The sequence below is a fragment of the Sturnira hondurensis genome, unplaced genomic scaffold, assembly GCF_014824575.4.
Source record: "Sturnira hondurensis isolate 20B ecotype Veracruz unplaced genomic scaffold, ASM1482457v3 Scaffold0020309, whole genome shotgun sequence".
NCBI lineage: Eukaryota > Metazoa > Chordata > Mammalia > Chiroptera > Phyllostomidae > Sturnira > Sturnira hondurensis.
The window spans coordinates 693523-713366 of record NW_028092940.1 but is presented as its reverse complement, the minus strand read 5'-3'; the positions used below and the strand labels follow the sequence as shown (position 1 = coordinate 713366).

General features: G+C 58.8%; 1 protein-coding gene across 5 annotated transcripts in view; it reads left to right on the top strand.

The window, feature by feature from the left end:
* PRKAG2 (protein kinase AMP-activated non-catalytic subunit gamma 2) overlaps positions 1-19844 on the top strand; it is a 194697-nt gene that overhangs the window by 71745 nt on the left and 103108 nt on the right. The window contains exon 1 of one of the 5 annotated variants that reach the window (XM_037029476.1): positions 8215-8797. The exons of the other annotated variants lie outside the window; for them this stretch is intronic. Coding sequence (XP_036885371.1) covers positions 8704-8797 — 94 coding nt within the window. The 5' untranslated portion in view covers positions 8215-8703. Of the gene's footprint in view, positions 1-8214; positions 8798-19844 lie in introns of those variants that run through there. 5 annotated transcript variants of the gene reach the window in all.

Genomic DNA, 19844 nt, shown 5'->3' with positions numbered 1-19844 from the left:
CGCGCAGGGGTGGCCTGGTAGAGGCTGGAGGTCAGTCTGTGTGGCAGGATGGCGGCAGAGGGACTGCAGCCACAGCCGGAGATGCACCCAACCTAGGCCTCTCCCGCCCCCAGGCCGCAGGCCAGCCAGAAAGGTCAGCCCCGGACGCCAAGCAGAGCTGCTCTGGGGTAGGGTGGGGCTCATCCGGAACTCTCTCTAAGGGTTCCCTTGAGCGTGCTTGCCTCCCAACTCGGTCCTGAGCCCCGTCCTGCCTCCTTCCATTCCTTGTCCTGGTTGCTGATCCCCAGGGTGTCCCTAACACGTGTGTCCCTAACACACGTGTCCTGCATGTCGGTTTCCTTCTCAGAGTCTGCCACTGGGGGACTTTGCGACTCTTGTTGAGGTCAGCAGGTGCCCCTCCCTCAGTCCTCCGCTCCAGTGTCCTGAGGTCATGGTGACCATTGGAAGGAAGGAGGGAAGGAGTGGATGAATGAGTGAATGAGTGAGGCGGGACCAAGCCCGGCCTGTGTGCTGGTGGAGCTGGTCGGGTCGGGGGCAGGCACTCTGTCCTGCTCCTGGAAAGTTGTACCGGAAGCCCTGGGCTTATCCCCGCATGTTGCCAGAATCCAGAGTTGCCGGAGTTGTACCCTGTGCCTAGCTAAATAAGATTTTCCCTGGCTTGGCTGTGCTCCCTGGCTCGGTCCTGAGGCGGACGGCGTGCCCCGTCGTCCACAGAAGCCCCCCCCGAGCTGCCCTGGCTCTGCCCCAGCCGGGGCCTTGGGCCCTGCACTGACCAGCCACGGCTGGAGCCTTCCGGATCCGGGCAGCTGGTGAGGCCTGACTCCTGGGGCTGAGCAGACTTCACAAGAACGTGACCCGTCTTGCCTGCCCACAAAGAAAGGAAAAGTATGCGTGGTATCTGAGTTTCCTGAAAAGCTCAGCCAGCGCTCTGCCGAGCTATGTGGCCTGGCACCCAGCAAGGTCCCCAGGGAGGGCGCCCTCTGGTGGCTGTCACGCAGATGTCGCTGAAAGGGGCCCCAGGGCAATGTCCAAGGAGATGCTGACCAATGAGGCGTTCCTGCCCTGACCACTTTATTTCTTAACTCCTTTTGAAAAATTTCTTTTATCTCGACCATTTCAAACTTACAGAGAAGCTGCAAAAACACGCAAAGAATTCTCACGTACCTTTCACCCAGATTCCCCGGTGTCAGTGTTTTACGGCCTTTGCCCATGGCCTCTCTCTTGCCCTCTCAGCACAGACCTGTGTGCGTTGACATGTATGTAACCAGCCAGAGGAAGTTGCAGCTATAATGTTCCCTTGCTCCTAAATCCGTCAGTGTAGATCTCACACAAACTAGGGCGTTCCCCTGGCTGTAGGTTAAAAATCAAAATCAGGATGTTAACATGGGTACGAGCGTCCTCGCTGAGCCACAGACTTTACTCCTGTGTCACAAGCCGTCTCGGTGGCTCCCTATTTGGGAGGTAGAAATCCCTGATCCGGCCCTGCCCTGGGTTGTCCTTTCCCCCCCTCAGTCTCCCTTAGTCCCCAACGTTTCTCTGGGTGACACAGGCCGGTCATTGCGCAGCCTGACCTTCACTCCAGGTTAGCTGACCCTCCACCCAAACCCCAGAGGGACCTTTTTAAGTTATATATGTGTATTCAGCTCTTCTACGGTTTGTTGCTGTTAAACCTTGTCCGGCGTCCACTATGATGGACGGGAAATGCTCACTTTCCCACACCTTCCCCAGCTTCCCTTCTAGCCCTTTTTAAAAATTGATCGACCTTTTATTTTTATAAAGAGCCATTTTAGATGGCTTTTCTGATCTCACCTCCATGCAATTTTAATAAAATAGATGTACTATTTGTACAAGGAGGCAACCGATGTGTTATTTATACACTGTGTGTGTGTGTGTGTGTGTGTGTGTGCGCGCGCGCGCGCTTTAGGTATAAAAAGAATTCACTGCCCCTCCCCCGGGGCCCATTTCCACCCCCCCTGGGGGCAGTACCGCCCTCCTTGAAGTGAGAAGAATTTGAGGTGGGGAGGTGTTCGAGAATGTAGTAACATCAATTAACTTGGGATAAGGCCCCTCTGAATTAGTGAACAATGTGCGTTACTGGTTATTATTTTTGTATTTTGTCAGCCTGAGGAAATGAGCCAGACGCACACATAAGTGAACTTTCTCGTTGTCTGAAACTTAAGTCACTTAGTACCCGCACATCAATCTTTTTAACGGTTACATGTGTAGACACTGGGTGGTTTTCTGACTCAGAAGATACTAAATATAATTTCACTCTTTATAGACGCTTCGGGGTCCTAATTAGATGGGCCCGTGACCCCCCCCTCCGCGTATCCAGCCACCACTCAAGCACAAAGACCAAGTTCAAATACTGAGGGACCCCTGACAGCCTCTTCCTGAGCCACTGCACTCCGTCCCCTTCTGTGCCGGAGACTCGCTCCGTGGTCCCTGTTCTCGTGTGAGCAGCGCCCGCCCCACTGCCCTGGCCGGCGTTCTGCGGGTTTGCAAAGAGGAAGTCCTCAGGAGGAAGGGGCCCTTGGCTCCTCCTTCAAGGAATAAAATACTGGAGCTTGAGCTTTGACCGACAAGCAGGGTGTTGGCCGCGAATGTCTGAGGTCTCAGATCTGGGGTCCAAGACGAAGGGCAGCTCAGGCCTCACGTCCGAGCCGGTGGTCTCTAGGTGAGGCACCAGGGAGCCGGGGACCCCCGTGGGGAGCCCCGGGTCTGGGAGGCAGCAGCTGGGCTCGGCTGCCGGGAGGTGGGGGCCCGGGTGGGCCGCGCTCCGGCTTTCTTCGGAGCAGGCAAGGTCCTGACCCCTGGCCCAGGGGTCCTGACCCCTGGCCCAGGCTTTGCATACTCCTCCTGTTCACTCGGCCTTTCCGAGACTTAGAGAGAATGAAACAGGGATCCAGACGCTCGGCTTCTAGACCCTTCGGAGCCTTTGAAAACCATTGCTCCATGGCCCTCCAGTCCAAGGCTCGCCTTGGGGGGCCACTCCGAAACTCACAGTGCGCAGCAGGTTCTTGTCAACTGCCTCCGGCACACTGGGGGGCCCTTGGCCTGGTATGGAGACCCCCAGGGACTGCAGGGCCCACCTGAAGGGTTTAAATGAGGCCCCCACCGAGCCCTTCCATGGGGCCTGTGGTGCCCCTTCAGATGGTAAGGAGGTTTCTGGACTTCATATTTTGGGGGCACCCCACTAGATATGCTAAAAATAATCGCTGCCATGGGTTTTCACTTTGCGCTTTTCTGTATTCTAAAAATTAAGATGCCCCTATTGCCCCCTGGCTCGAGGTGTCACCGGTATGAGCCCGCAGGTCAAGGGGGCTCTGTCTTTGCCAAACAACCCCCCCGCCTGTCACTCAAAGAGCCTTTCCACTCCAGCTCCTGGGGCACCCTGCTGCTGTGTGTGACCGTGAGTGTGCTGGGTGACGTGGGAAGTGCCACGGGACGCGGGTGCCAGAGTCAGGGTGGGGCGGCACTCTCCCAAGTCACCGCCACCTCAAGCAGCAGCTCCGGGGAGGGGACTCGGAAGGCCCCAAGGAGGTGACACAGGATCTCACTCCCAGTCAAGTGCCACGGCGACCTTTAGAACTTTCCATGAAATATGACACAGGATTTTGCAACCAGCAGGAGGGTGTTGGCAGGAGATGTGCTAACGCGTGTGGGCCCCCACCCTGGGCTCGGCCCTCGCTGTCCTCTTGCATAACCGGTCTGCCTTTGGCTGCGGCCCCGCAGAGGTCTGGGGCTTTTCAGGTACTGTCCCGTGATCCTCAACGCTTTCACAGCGAAGCTTCGGGTGACGTGTCCCCATTTGCTCTGGCAACATCCCAACAGAGGAGGGGCAGCGGGGGTCCTCCAGGCCCCTGGACAGGGGACCAGCGGACCCGGGACCCAGCCCCACCTCGTCCACTGGGCTCCCTCCCAGGGGATCTTGGCCGAACGCTTCACCCTCTCCGAACTTCTGTTTCTCTTTATTTCTTACCTTGAACAGTGATGGCCAGCCTCCCTGCCTCTCGGCTGAGGGAGGTGCTTTGGGAAGAGCCTGTAAACTCACGGGGGGCCCACTGTGCTGGTTCTCCCGCTGCACAGAGCCCCAGGGCAGCTCCGCACCTGACGCTCCCCCGAGTGGCTTCGAGAATAAGGAAGGTTTGGGTCCTTTATAGTTTTATTATGATACAGTTGGCAATCTGGAGGTAGTGTGGGCTCCAAGGGGGCTGTTGCCGGGGGCAATCCACCCGGGGGCGTCTAACAGAGGGGGCAACAAACAGAATTGGGCATCAGCCGTGGTGTCTGCCACAGAGAGATGACAAGTCCTGGTAGGGGCTGCAGCCGGAAGTGTGGCATCAGAACCAGGTGACTGGGATGCCAGACACCTCTATGTTGGGCTGTGGGGACAGGCCTCCCGGTCACCAGCTGAGGAAGCCCAACGATCGAGCTGATTTACCCACAGTTTGGGGTCACAGGGGCTTTGTCCACCACTGTGAGAGTCCGTCATTCCCACAGAACGGAAGTGCCGCAGGCTGCACGTGCCTCCCCCCACCCCGGTCCCCCCGGCAGATGTGCTGCCCCCAAGGTGGCTGAGCGCAGGGCACACCCTGCTTCCCGTCCCTGTCCTGCCTCCACGCCAGGAGCCCACCCGCTAAGTGACGGTCCCCGCGAGGTGGGAGCTGTCCCTCTGTCTGGGGACCAAAGACTCACACAAGACGGAATAAGACGCGAGCTCACCGTGTGAAGTGTCTCCAGAAGGTGCTCTTCCGTGTCACGTGTGGGTTTAGAGCTGAAAACGAGAATAACTGCAGCGACAAGAACAAGGACCACAGTCTGCGTGACCTGTCATCTGCCCCCTCCCGACCGTGTAGAATGAGTCAGGATGGTGATCGGGGGCCTGATCCCTTGGGCCGGGGGCCATGCTAAGGATGAAGAGTTGTCTGCTGTCCCGGTGACCTGGTCCGGTTCCGAGCTCCGACCTAGCGCCCGCCGAGAGAGCCGAACGTCCGATCCAGAGACGCCCTGGCCCTTTGAAAGACGTGTGGAAATACGGTCTTTCTTGGGGGCTGGTACCTCCTCCCTCCCTCAAGAAAAGGTCCCCGAGGGTGGAAAGCACCCTGTGAGAACACCCTGTGAGTCAGCGGTGGGGGGGCCCCGTGCGTGCGTTGGGGACCATCAGCTGCTGGAGACGGAACACAGGAAGGGGGGGCTCCTGTGAGAGCTCTCTGATCCGCGGTTGGTGTGCGTCCGACCCCCAATCCTGGCACAGCCTCTCTCTAGAAACAATTAAAAAAATGTCCACGGGTGAGGATAAAAAAATAATAAAGTACGTGTTGGTGTAGTTGGGTCTCTTTGGGGCTTTGTTTGTGTCCACTCTCAAGGTCGTTGCATTTGTCCTCACCTGGCTCTTCTTAAAGCCGCACTGCAGGTGGCTCCTGACTCCTTGCACGGGCAGCTCGCCGTCCTGTGGGCAAAGTGTGTGGGCTGAACACAGGTGTGGCTGAGTCAGGCCGACGCCACCACCCCCTTTCACAACACCCGGTCACCGTCTGGGCACCCAGCAGCGACCCCGAGTGACGTGGGAGGTCTCGGCCCTACCTGGTCTCTGCTCAGCCAAGGCACTGGCTGCTCCCAGAGCGAATTCACAGAGCGGCAGCCGGGCTGGGCGGCTGCAGTGGCTTTGGCCCCCGGGGAGAGAGGGAGCAGGGTGTCTTCCCGCTTCTGTGCTCAGCACCCCGGACGCGTCCCCAGGAGGGTGTTCTCTGACGAATCCTCCGACACCCAGCAGGATTCGACCTCTGGCCTCACCGATGGCGGACTTTGGTCTGCATGTGTCTGTGGAACAAGGCTTCCTGGGGCGATGTTAAAGTTAGAATCAGATAAATAAGGGTCAAGTCCATGGTCTCCCCTCGTTAGCTGCCTGATCCCAGTCAGGGTGCACCTCTGACGCGAAGTGAGTCCTCATAAATAAAGCGCTGCTGCTAACACACACCCCCCGTCCCCCCCCCCGTGGTAGGGAGGGTGAGATAAAACAATCACTGTGAGGTGACTCGAACTCCCACTGGCAGGTGGTAGGCACCCAACAGGTGGGAGTTGTTACTCTCCTCGTGGAAAGGGAGTTCTCAGAGGACAAGAATGCCTTCGACTTATCCATAACCCTGATCCCCTCCGTCAGCAACTGCCCCGTGCCTGGGATGGAAGCTTAATGACTACTTGGTGAGTGAGTGACTGTACTCGGGGCACAGAACCGTCGGGCGTGACTCCGGGGTTGTTTATTTTCATTCGCTTTTGGTGGCCACACTGACGTGTTCCCTCTTGCCCCATACTTGGTCATCTAAGAGCATCATATTGACTTAGGTAAAAACTTCTCCTTTTCATCAAATATGCCCCTCCCTCTTTTTCTCAGGGGAACACCTGTTTAGGGGTCCTTTCCTAAAGCAGGTAGGCTTTGTTTACTTATTTATTTACCTATTTTTTTAAGATTTTATTTATTTATTTTTAGAGAGAGGGGAAGGAGAAAGAGTAGGAGAGAAACATCAGTGTGTGGCTGTCTCTCGAGCGCCCCCTACTGGGAACTAGCCCACAACCCAGGCCTGTGCTGGAGTTGGGAATCGAACCAGCTACCCTTTGATTTGCAGTCTGAGCTCAATCCACTGAGCCGCACCAGCCAGGGCTTATTTACTTATTTAATCCTGATTAAGGGATATGTTTATTGACTTGAGAGAGAGGAAGGGGGAAAGAGAGGGAGAGAGATAAAGACACATTGATGTGAGAGAGAAACGTGGATTGGTTGCCTCTCATACGGCCCCCTACCGAGGATCAAACAGACCGGTCATTTAGGTACGTGCCCTGACCGGGAATTGAACCTGCAACCTTCGGTTGTTCAGGACGACGTTCCAACCAAGTGAGCCACTGGGCCAGGGCTAGGCTTCATTTTTAAATCAGAACATACAAAGTCTGTGAAGAACTGAGTTGATTTAAAAGGAAAGAAGGAAGGAAGGGAAGGTGGGGGGAGGGGGAAGGAAGGGACTGTGACTGTGAAACTCCCAAACCGCCCACGTGGTACTTTTCGGCGTTTATCACAGGGAATCGAGGTGATCTGCTCCGTACACTGGGGACCCAGCCAGAGGGGCTTTACAACTTGGTCCTGGAGGTCAGGCCCCGCCCCGGGTGGTCTTAGCTTGGCCTGGCCTCTCTCTTCTCTCTGGCCCTCCAGCCCTCAGGGCTGCTCTGCTCTCCAAGCTGGGCCATGTGGCTGTCCCTCCGTCCGTCTGTCCCAATGACACTCATCCATTCTGACCACTTGTCCTCATCACAGGCAGCTTTTGCGAGCAGGTAGTGGTGTTGAGCAGTGTGTCTTCGTCTCTCCAAGTCACTGGAACCCTCCTGGAGGGCGAGACCGCTTGGGCGTGTGCATTCGGGCAACCTGGTGGCAGAGCTCGGACCGGCGGCCGGCCTGCCCATCCGTCCCAGCAGGAGTGGGGCAGCGCCGTCAGACGCGCAGACTCTGGGAAGCAGACTCACGTGCTCCCGTCTCATCTCGGTTCACAGAGGGGGCAACGGTGGCCCCTAGCCAGGAAGAAACTTTCTCAAGATTACAGTAGTTGGCGCATCCCCTCTCTTCCCCGGAGTCTAGTGAGGACTTCACAAAAGAAAAAAAAGGGAAAATGTTTCCCCTAACTTGCGGTTTTAAAGTTTGTTTTATAATTGCCAAACACAAACTGAAACTACTTTGGTTTGTCTCATTAAATCAGGAGTCTGGCTTAGAACCACAGTCCTGGTTCTGCTGTAAGCTACGGGACCTCGGACCTCGGACCACCGCCCTTCCCAAGCCTCAGTTTCCCCATCCGTCCCAGAAAGGGGTTGGTCCAGACCCTCTCTAAAACTCTCTTTTGAGCTCTGTGGCTCTGCAGTTCTTAGCAAGTCCAAGGTCCCAGTTTGCTGCCCCCTCCAGTGAATTCCAGGGGACCCCAAGCCCCCGCCCCTTATAGGTGGGCTTGTTTCCTCCGTCTCGAGGAGGCTGAGCTGGAGTCGGCTCACCGGGTTCCAGCCCCGAGACAGGTGGCCCCTCCACCGAGAAGCCGGAGCCTCCTGACCCTTGGAACGCATGAATCAAAATAGTTGTGTGATGTCATGTCATAATGGGAGAGTGCTCCGGCCAATTGGTGCCAAGGATTGTCTGCCCAGTGCGGTTTCCTTTTACAGTCTTTTTAAAGAGACATCTGCAGACCTGCACATGACCGGCGGGCCGGGGCTCCCTGGGCCTGTTTCCCTGTCTTCCCTCCTTTTTTAACGTAACGGAGGAGAAACACCCGGGGGTGCCTCGGGGCAAGGCTGGCCTTCACTCCATAAACAAACCCACGGTGAGGTTCTGCCTGTGCTTGCGGAGGCTCCTTGCCACTTCAGGCCGGCCGGCTGCCCCAGCCGCTGCAGCCCGAGCTCTGTGGGAGGAAGGGCGGCAGGGGGATTCCCACCCGGTGTGTCCTGTGGCTGCTGGCCCCGAGAGTGGCCATCCTGCGTCCGTGCCCCCCTGGGACTTCGCCTGGACTCCCAGGCTGCGTCTCTGAACTGTTGGTGGCCGAGGCTGCAGGACGCCCCACGCCATCCGACCAGCGGATGCTGCACCTGCCCTGGCTCCCCGCCACCTGGGGCTGACGCTGGTTCCGCACGTCCTGGTATGGTCGCCTGTCGCCGCTCCTGTGGCCACAGCTACTGATGAAACGCTTCGGCAGCCTCAGGGGGAAGAAGAAACACAAGGAGCCAAACCGAAGCACCGAGAGGCGCCAGTCGGAGCCCCATGGCCTCTTTGGTAGGACGCCGCCCTTCGCGCCCTGTCTGGTGGTCTTGCGGGGGAGGGAGACCCGGGGCGTGTGTGTGCGTGCAGCATCGTACCAGGCGTGTGTGGGCAAGAGCCGGGGCAGCCCTCTCTCTCCACTGGGGGGGGACTGTTAGGCAGCAGTTAGAGGCACAGGTGGCGCGTTCGGGTGTGTTCCCTTATCGATGGCCGTGCTGGTCGTGAGTGGCCCCACGCGCCTCTCTCTGAGGCCACTTCCTCTCTCCCTTGCCCATCTGGCCCAATGTGGTTGGTGACCTGCCGGGCTGCCGTTCATTTAGGGAAGCCCAGCAGCTTGGGGACCAGAAAGGATGGGTGGGAGCTGCTGGTTTGGGCTGTTAGGAGTGAATCCCGTGTGTGTGAAGGAGCCTCGCAGTAGGTAGGGTCTGGGAGAAGGAATTCCGCCACCTTCTCCCTGGGGCTGGGCCGTTGGACAGACTGGGGTGTGTGGGGCAGGGAGTGACACCTGGTTGGTCTGGGGGAGAGCTCACCGTTCTGTCCCCCGGGACCGGGACCGGCTCCGGCCTGCACACACAGGGGGTCAGGACCACTGTGGCTGGAGGGGTCGGGGGGGGGGGGGGGGGGGGCGTCTCCAACAGGGTGTGTCCAGGGACCTGGGGGTTGGGTGGGCTTTGCCTGTGTGGCTGGGGGCCGGCAGGAGGAGCCTAAAGCATTCTTAGCTTCCTGGCGCCTGTGAGACCCGCCACCTCCGTCAGGCAGGAGGCTTCGGTTTATAAGCACAGGAGTTCACCAGTTCTTGGCCGCACCGCCGGTGCTTCGTGGGGGTTCCTGAGCGCCCAGGACTCGGTGGCAGCTCCGCAGCGCGGCGAGTTTTCGGTCTCGGGGAGGAACTAGAATGTGTATCTAATTGGACACGAAGGTGAATCCTCGTGGGAACGAGGTTGGTGCCTCGCCCTGCCCGGGAAGGGATCCCAGACGTCCTGCCCTGGATTCCTAGACATGGTTTAAAAAGATGACACTCTAAGTAATAAAGTAATAAACCCTCATTTACCCTAGAATTAAACTCGAACCTGCTGTTTAACTAGCAGTCGGGTTGTGCCAATGGGGACGGGCAGGCTCGTTATTAAAAGCCTCTCAATGGCCAGAGGGCGGTTTCTCCCCCAAAGTCTGGCTGTCACCCTGGCCCCTGCACTCCTGGGAGCAAACATAATGTTTGCATGTCCACCGGGTTTTGCACGTGCTCATGTGCAAATGCCAGCGCTGAAAGGGGGGGGAGTGGGGGAATCAGGGCTCCCCCCGGAAGCTCCCTCTGCGGGCGGGGAGGCAGCTGAGGCCAGCTGAGGTGACCGGAGCCCAGGTATCCAGGTGTGTCCTGATTTCCCTGAGCGGGAGGACCCAGGGGCATGGCCAGGTGGCCAGTGTGGGCCCTGCTGACAGTGTCCAGTGTGGCCCTGCTGACAGTGTCCAGTGTGGAGGCGCCGGGTGAAGGAGAAACGGAGGACCTCCACTGAGCGTGGCCTCCCAGCTCCCGACTTGTCCATTACGCACCTTTTAAGGCCCAGTCTAACCCTCCCTCCTTCTAAAACTGTCCCCCTCACCTGTTCTGGGACTTCTTGGCTTGTCAGGGAGAGGGACCCTGTCCCCAGAGCAGCGTTTCACCCGCCGTTCTAATGCTGACACCTTGTAGCGTCACATGCAGTCACTATGGAATTTCTGGTTATGGGCCCCAAAGTAGCCACTCACGGTTTTCCCTCTTCTCCAGTAAGCACGGCTTCGGGGTGTGTGGTGTGTGGGTGTTTGTTAAAGATTTTATTTATTTATTTATTTGTAAAGAGAGAGGAAGGGGGGGAGGAAGAAAGGGAAAGAAACATCCATGTGTGGTTGCCTCTTGCACACCCCCTCCTGGGGACCTGGCCCGCAACCCAGGCATGTGCCCCGACTGGGAGTCGAACCCGCGACCCTTTTGTTCACAGGCTGGTGTTCAGGCTGAGCCACACCAGCCAGGGCAGTTTGTGGTGTCTTCAATTTCCTTCCAGCCCCTCCCTCTCCTTCCTCCAGTTATTCCTGTAGCCAAAAGAACCGTGGAGGGGGCCCTTCCTCCCCTGAGGCAGCTCCGTGAAGGTGTCTGTTACACATCCTCACTTCCCCCAAATCAAGTGTCCTTGGGTGGTCGGCACGGATTCCTGGAGCCCTTGGGCTGCTTCCGTGGCCGGTTTGGTCTCTCCCCGGGGCCACTTGCTGCCTCCTCGGCTGTAACAGGAGGTGGGGTCCTCCCTCCGGGGACGAGGTCCGTTTCGCTTCCTCTGCAGATTTCCCTGCAGTCCCTCAGATCAAGCGACACCAGGAGACAAGTGGTCTTTGTCATGTGCACAGCCAGAATGACCACCCCAGAGAGCCAAGGTGGGCAGGCCAGCACCTGCTGGGTCCGTCTGTATTCCGGAAGTACGCAGCTCTCGCTGGAATTTTGAACACGTCACACCTTGTGGTAAAATGCCCTTGGACGTTCTGATTCATGAAAACCTCGTCCCTTCAGTCCTCGATGTTTAGCTCCTACCCCCCACCCCCCTGCACCCCCACTCCCCGCCCCAGCCCAGCTTCACGTGCCCCTCTGGTTCTCATGCCCCATGGGACAGACAGTGAGGATTTTGACTCAAGCTTCCCCTTTGGTCAGTGGAGTCCCAGATTATGCGGCCAAGAGCATGTGGCCATCACAGTGAAAATGGAAAAGGGCCAGGCTGGGCGACTCGGTGGGTTGGAGGGTCGTTTACAGGTTCAGTCTCTGGTCCGGGCGCCTAGGGGAGGCGACCGATGGGTGTTTCTCTCTCACATCGATGTGTCTCCTTTCCTCCCCCAAATCAATTTAAACAAAATATCCCCAAGTGAGGATTTTTTTCTTAACGGAAAAGGAAGATGAGGAGAGGATTAGGCATCATCCCTGCCCCCTGCAGTTAGGGGGGAGTGGTAAATAAAAGCGATCTCAAAGGTCCCTCTGAGGGTGGCACCGGAGACAGGAAGCCAGGGAGGGACAGGAGGGGGGCACTCGGTCCCCTGCTGCCGGAGTCGATGTGACACGGGAGACCAGAACCAAGGGCGGGTCTTGGCATGACCATGAGCCTCCCCTTCCCATTCACCTTGCGCCCGGGTACACACAGGCCTGAGCCCCGCCTGCCCCTGCTCTCCTGTCCCCTGGTGCTGCAGGCGGAGCGCTCATGCCCTTGGCTTTCAGCCTCAAGCAGCGGGCAGAACAGGAACATGAAAGCTGCTGTCCATCCCGTCCCCCCAGGCTCTTCGCCGTCTCCTCCTGGTCTCCCCGCCTGCCTGCCTGGCTCCTGGAGTCCCCGTGGGGGTTGCCTCAAAAGACCCCCACATTCACTCACCCTCATGCATGTTTAGCTGTTCAGAATGGACACCTGCGGTGACGTGAAAGTATCACTTCTCTGCCTCACTGACCCTCCCCACTGACCCTACAGCCGCCATCCCAGGCCGGCCATGAGTCACGGTGGACACTGAGTCAGAAGTCCCCTCCGTCCCCTCTGCTTCTCATTCCTGGGTGACTCAGCCCGGCCACTGAGTGGCCCAGGCTGATGGGAATGGATAATAGAAGTGGCTGGGGCCCAGCGGTGACCTCTGAGCAGCTGTGGCCATGACTCTGAGGAGAAGCCCAGGTGGTGCCTCAGAAAGGAGAGCACACGCGGTGTTCTCAGGCCGGCGCCTGTGGGCCAGCCCCCCGGCTAAGGGGCACTCCACCCCTCGCCTTCCACGGCCGCTCCAGGGTCCCCCTTCTCAGGGCTGTCTGCCGCACCAGCCTCCCTTCCCCAGGATCACCCCCACAGCAGGGGCCCCACAGCTGGTGGTGGGTCTCGGGAGTGCACCCGCCCTGATGGCCAGGCCTGGGCCGTCCTGCCTCCGCACTGACTGCACCCACGTGGGGCCAGGGGCCTCTCCTCCCGGCAGGTGCCCGCACGCCATGAGCACTTCCAACTCTCCCAGCACCGAATGCTTCTGACGCTGGATTCACGGCACAGTGCAACCTTGGTCACGCGAGTTCTGCTCAGGTGGGTACACACAGAAACGTGTGCACACCATCGGGGGCGAATCTGCACGGCGTGGACGTGTGCGTGTGACCGCCGCACAGAGGGGGCCCAGAGCAGCACCCCAGCACAGAAGCCGCCTGCACCCCCTGCCAGGCCCTGCCCCCCAAGATCAGTGTTATCAGGCTTTGAATTTCATAGGATGGGTCCCTGCAAGATTGCTGTCTTTGTCCGGCTTCTCTCACTTGAGCTTTGGGAGACGCAGCCAGGCTGAGGCTGTGGTTGAGGTCCACCCGTTCACTTGGTTGCTGGGGAACAAAGGGTCCTTCATGGGTCCCTCATGGTTGTCACCTGCAGGGCCCACAGCTACAGCCCCCTCGTGGGGCCTGGGAGGTTTCCAGGTTGGGGCTCCCGCAGCAGCTGGGAATGGTCCTGTACGTTTGCGAGCTTTTCTGTGGGACATGTTCCAGGGCAGCCAGCGGCCGGCGCACATATGTACAACCGAGGTAGGGACTTAAGGGTTAGTGTGTGTGTGTGCACGCGAGCACCCGCCCCTGGGATTCCTAACCTAGTGCCTCACAGGACACACCCAACCGCCCCCTGCCCGCACCCGGGGGCTCTTCCACACCTGGGCATTTCCCAGGTGCCCTGCAGCCTGGCATTGCCCCCTCGGGCAGCAGACGGGGACCCCAGCAGGTCAGGGAGGAGCTCATTACCTCTGAGGCGACAGCCTTCCTGGTGGGCCCAGCGTTTGGGGTCTGTTTCTGACCGGGAACTGTAGCAGGACCTGGTCTGTCACCACCAGCTGTCGCTATAGCAACCCCTCACTCACTCACACACGTCTGTGCTAAAAATAGATCACCTTCATCCCTGGATAGAAAAATCAAAGAAAATCAAAGCAGGGGAGGGCGGGGTGCAAGCCCCCAGGTAGACTGCGAGGCTCAAAGACAGTTGCTCCCTGCTCGGGGACTTTCACCGGCCACCGAGAAGGCAGGCGGGACGGGGCGGCCAGCCTGGGCCTTGGGGACGCTGATGTCTTCCATTGCTCTGAAGCTCGGCTGGCTTCTGCTCTAGTGTCTGGACCGCAGAACTGAATACTTAATTATAAACAGTCTTATTGTGTCTGGGCCTATTCAGTTTCTTAATCTTTCATCTTAATTCTTCCCTGGGATTGTAAATGTCTTTCAAGGTCGCGGACTTAATTAGCAGGGTGGGGGCGGGCCTCACAATCCTGTCGAATGAAGAGGAGTTGAAAGGCGAGACGCGGCGTGGATGGGAGGGAACGAACACTCCACGGGCGCCCGGCTGAAGCAGAGGAGGGGGGTCCCCACCACCACCACGCCCCCCCGTGAAAGTACGTGTGTTTAATTTGAATACACTTCCTTGTGTTTTTAAAGTCATTCAGTAAAATAACCTTTCAAAATGTTTGAAAACTGCCCCCAAACCCCCTCGAATCCCGAGCCCCACCACGCGTTGATATCTTGGTGGGCCTCTGAAGAACGCAGAGTTCTGGAGGTGGCCGCTTTGGGAAGGGGGTGGCTGCAAGGACAGGGCCACTGTGTCCGCTGAGCGGGGGTGGGGGGGTCCTCCAAAGGAGGCTGTGAAGATGCCCTGCGTCCGGGCCCTGCACACAGCAGGCCTTTGACAGCATTTATCACAGCCTGGGCTGAGATTTTTTGTTTTGTTTGTTTTTTAAAGATTTTGTATTTCTTTTTAGAGAGGGGAAGGGAGGGAGGAAGAAAGGGAGAGAAACATTAATGTGTGGTTGCCTCTTGTGCGCCCTCTACTGGGGACCTCGCCCACAACCCAGGCACGTGCCCAGACTGGGAATTGAACCTGCGACCCTTTGGTTCGCAGGCTGGTGCTCAGTCCACTGAGCCACATCAGGCAGGGCGCAAGGTGTTTTTAAACATCTGGTGGGAGGTTCGCTGAGCCCTCTCGGAGCCCTGGGACTCGGGCCGGAAGAGACCACAGACACGGTAGAGGGGGAAGTAAGCTGGACCCATGGAGTGGTCGGAGCAAGTAAGCCAGGAAGTAGCCCCCGTGCACGGACAGGCCAAGGGCAGGCAGGGTCAGAGGGTCCTTGGGCCTGCACCTTCCTAGGGAGCCCCCTCCCACTGGAGCCCCCACCCCCCATGAGTCACACACAGCAGCCGTGAGGGGTATGTCCACCCTTTGTTTGGTTTTTTGGCATCATTTAATCATGGTAAAAATGCACCGTTTTAACTGTAAGTGTTCAGTTCAGAGGCACCGAGCACTTTCGCGTCGTTCTGCGACCGTCACCCCCTCCACCGACTCTTGATCTCCCCACACTGACCCTCTGTGCCCCTGACGCCCCAGTGCCCTGCCCCCAGCCCCCGGCACCCCCATCCGGCCTCCGTCTCCACGGTTTGACGAGTCTAGTGTGCCTCACACGGGAGGGGTCACACGGCGTTTGTGCCTTTGCGCCTGGCGTCTTTCACGTAGCGGGTTGTCCTCGGGGTTCGTTCACATTGTGGCGTGTGTCAGAGTGTCCTTCCTTTCTGAGACGCAGTGGGACCCACGGCGCGTCGATGCCACATCGTGATGTTCCGTTCGTCTGTGGACACAGTTCCTCTCTCCGCCGGCCTGCCAGCCCTTCCCATTGGCCAAGGACCTCACACATGCCCGCACCTCCCCCATGGTCAGGTGACTGGCCTCACAGTTTCCAGGGCGATGCCTCCTCTGTGCTGGCTGCCAGCATGCCAGGCCCCACGGCCACCTGAGGGCCCAGGCACGTGCGGTGTGATCTAGGGGACACGGTAAACACCCCTCCAGTCCCCACAGCCTGATTTTCTAAAGGTACATGGCTTCGTGGCATGTTTGGGACTCGGGGGGCACTGGAGCCATCTGTGTCTCTCTAAGCCTGGAACCGGCCCTTCACAGCTAAGTGCGAATTAGCCCGTCCCACAGAGCAAAGCTCTGGGGACATGAGGCAGGGGGACAGGTTCAGAGGCCAGCGAGGCAGCGAATGGGACGTGGAGGCAGGCCTGGCGTGTGTGGCAGGTTCCTTCCCTGTGGGAGGGGCAGAGCGGGCGCACCGAGGAGGCGTTCGCCCCTGGGCTTGCCAAGAGGGCTCAGAAGGGCTCTGGGGACCAGGAATGGCCCTAAAGTTTGTTTGGCTGAAAGGCAGACCCACAGGCGGCCTACACTAAACGGAGTCGAAGTGCCAAGCCTGCCCGGGGACTGCGGAGAGGAAGGCGTCCGAGGGCTCAAGGAGGGTGGGACAGGAGTGTAGGTTGTCACGTAAGACCTGCTCCTTTGCCCTCACCCTGGGAGGGTCCAGAGGGGACACTTTTCATGAAGCCTGTGACAAATAGTTTGTAAGGGGAGCCCCAGCACCTTTGAAGCCCTGGGGTCCCTGTTCTCTGTAGGGCAGAAAGGACGGTGGGACTTTTGGCATCAACCTGAAGCCCCGACTGCCAAGGGGACAGTCAGATCCGGGTGGTGGGGCCATGGGTCCACCCCTAGTCACCTAGACAAGGTGGGTGTGGCTTCTGCAGCCTCGGAGGCAGCGCCAAAGCAGCGGCGGGAGAGCGCAGTCTGAGCCGTGGTGGGGCGGCTGCTTGCCCGTGGTGCTCCTAAGAAGGAACTCAATTCTTACTCCATCTGTTTATGCAGAAAAGTCCTCAGGCAAGTGGACAGAAGTCTGACCCGGGTCATAAAGACAGAGTCGTGACCTCTTCATACCCAGGCTGGAGCCAGTGTACGGACCTCTAGGTCCTTGAGTTGGGGGGAGGCTGGGTCCCCTTTCCCCCAGCCGTCTCTGGGGTCCTGCGGCCTTGATGCGGGTGACTGTGTCGGGAGAAAGGAAATAATGAGACTCACAGATTCCTGACCCTCGTCCCAGGAGACCCAGAACGCGGCTGTGGTCCCGCAGCTCATGGAGGGAGGGAGAGCTGACGAGTCCGGCCTAGAATTTCTCCAGCTGCCCCTCGGTGGAGGGCAGACCCGAGTGTCCCTGTTTCTGGACCTCAGGGAGGAGGAGAGGGAGGGGCGGGGAGGGGCTCATGGAGGCCCGGAAGTGGGCAGCCAGTTAGAAGATACCAGGGCGTCGGGGGAAGTGAGGAATGTCACTTAGTGAGGGCCTGTGGCCCGTGCCTATCTAATCGGGGGTGGCGTGTGTGAGCAGCACATCCATAATAAGAAAGTGCCGGGTGACGGGCCCCCCTGCGAGCCGGGACGGGTGTTGATCTGTCGGCCGACGAGGCAGAAGCGCCCTCCCGCGTCCCGGGTGCAGCCCTGGAGCCTCGGGGCGGCTGTCTCCCTGGCTCCCCCGGGACTGTGCTGGTTTCAGGTGGAGCGACTCTGCCCCCTGCTCCCTGCCTGGCAGTGACCAGCTCTCCTTTATCAAAGTGAAGCCCCCATTCCTGGGAGAGATAAGAGGGCCCCCGGAGGAGCCCCTGTGGTGGGAGAAGGTACCAGTGACTGAGAACAGAGCAGGTGGACGCATGGACCCAAGGGCAGTGTATCCTTGGGTCCCGAGGAAAAGATGGCTGGGGCGGGGCTGAGGGTGAAGGCGGAGCTTTCGAACAGCCCCCTACCCTTCCTGGCTTCGCCCAGCCTCTGGGGCCCCACACGCTGTAGGGACGGAGGAGTTTTTAGCTTTGTTCAAAGAGGACTCGCCCCAAGGCCAGTCCTGGGCTCCTTCGCCGGGACGTACCCTCTTTGCGCTCCATCCACAGGCGATTGTATCTGAGAGAGGAAGCGGGTCTTTAGACCCACCTTAGGCTCCGTCCCCGCCTCCTGAGGTCGTGGAGGTGAAGCATATCTGGCCCTGTTTTGCCAAGGAGGGACCTGGGGCTCAGACAGAGTGATGGACACGACACCGGGCAGCTGCGTGTGCCGGAAGTTCACAGTCAGCTCTGGTCCTAGGATACTGTTGTGTCGTTGACACACTCATGCACTTGAAGAGGCAATACCGTGTGGCTGTTAAAACATTCAGAGGTGCGAAGTAAGGCCCCTCCCCACTGGAGCCCAGGCTTCTGGTTTTTCTTCAACACTCACCTCAGATCCTTTCAAAGACGTTCCATGCGTTTACAAGCTTCCCGCCCCCCGCCCTGCCACCAATAGTAGCATATCATGCCTACTGCTGTACAACTTACTATATAACCCCTTGATGGTTTACCCTGGCAACCATTCTTTTTCATGGCTGCGTAGTACTCCACCCCACGGACTGGGAATGACTGAACTGGTCTTGGATTGATAAAGCTGGTCTCCATTCTTTGCTGTAAAAATGCTGAGACAAATACCTACTCTCTGTGCTTACGTGCAATCCCACCTGTGATGTAAAGTCCTGGGAGGAAGATGGTTGGGTCAGGAAGGGCACGCAGTTCTTCCCTGGGGCCGTGCGTTGCCAAACTGCCCTCTCGGAGTTCGTGCCTGGGATGCTGGCACCCAGCCGAGAGTTCGGTTCCGCCACTCCCTCACCCCGTGCTGTTTCTAGATCAGAGCTTTGTGATCTTTCTCAGCGGCGATGGTTCTAGAAAAGGGCCTGCGACAGCCTCACTGCGATGACAGGAGCACAGACCTGTTGTGCCCGAGGACGCCAACGTGTCGATGCCGGCCACCCCTCCTTTCCCCGGGAGTGTTTCAGGGGTCCCGACAGAGACGCCCTTCCTGTCCTGTGACAACCCCTTGGGCTGCTGAGGTGTGTCCACATGCGTCGTCTCACGGGCCCCCCACCCGGACGTAGGATGGGGGTTCTGCCTCTCTCGCCCTTCCCGTGCAGCTCCACAGGCCCGGGAGCACCCCAGGCAGCACCCCCGGGCGGCCCTAGAAAGAGAGGTGTTGCCGTTTGTAAACGTAAAGGTCCTAGACAGAGTGGCCTGAAGAATAGACATTCATTTCCACACAGTTCTGGAGGCTGGCAGGCCCAAGGTCTCGGGGGGCGGGGGCCAGCCCCCCTTCAGATTCAGAGCAACAACTAGGTCCGGGGAGGTCAGCCTTGGACTCTGTGGAGGGGGTTCCCGTTCCCCCTCCGGGTGCCGAGTCACAGGACCAAAAAAGAAAAATGTATTAAAGGACGGCAAGTAGCTCGCAGGTTCCCCAAGATGCAAAGAGTCAGGCTGGTGTTCCAACAAGACCTCCAGGTCACTTCCGGAGCAGGGACAGTGGAGGAGCACACAGCCCCTGGACACAGACACCAAGACCCAGCGCTGGGCGGGGCCCCCGGGAGGCCCTCTGCCCCTGCCCTGGCCCGAATGGTAACCCCCCATCATACGCTAAAGCCCCAGTGTGACGGTCTGTGAAGAGGGGCCTTTTAGATGGTCATTAAGGCCAAATGAGGTTGAAAGGGTGGACACCGAATCTGCTGGCATGGGTGACCTTGCGAAAAGAGGAATGTGAGGACACAGAGAGAAGGCAACGGCCTGCAAGCCAGGAAGGGAGGTCTCGCCAGATCTGGACCACGCCGGCCTCTTGACCTTGGACCTGCCAGCCTCCGGAACTGTGTGGAAATGAATGTCCGTTCTCCAGGCCACTCCATGTAGGACCTCTGGTTATGACAGATGGAGAAGGCCCCCCACACCCCCGTCTGCAGCCTGCTCTGCACCTGCTTTGGGGCCCAGGGGCTGAGTCTGGCCCAGGACGTCCACTGGTCTGTCTAGGTCCCATGGTGACATGCTGTGGCCACAGTGGGGCAGGGGCGGGTGTTGCGGGATGGCCCACATTAGAGCCCCCTGCCCCATTCCAGAGGCCAAGCCCAGAGAAGATGGAAGGAGACTGTGGGCCACAGGAGTGACAGACATCCTCCCTACAAGGGACTGTGACTTTTGAGGGAGGGCTCAGCAAGGTGGAGGCCAGCTGCCAGGAGGCCTGTCCCGTGTGGTGACACTTCCCCAGCGAGTCACCAAGCCTCAAGGTGCGTCATCCACTCTGTAGGCTCAAACCCAGCACTCCCAACACACGGAGAGCAGGGCTCTGTCTCGCTTCACGGATGCTGGCCAGATACGGAACTTTCTCACCTGAGTGGCAGAGGCGACGGGCACCTATGGGGACCGGCGTGCACACAC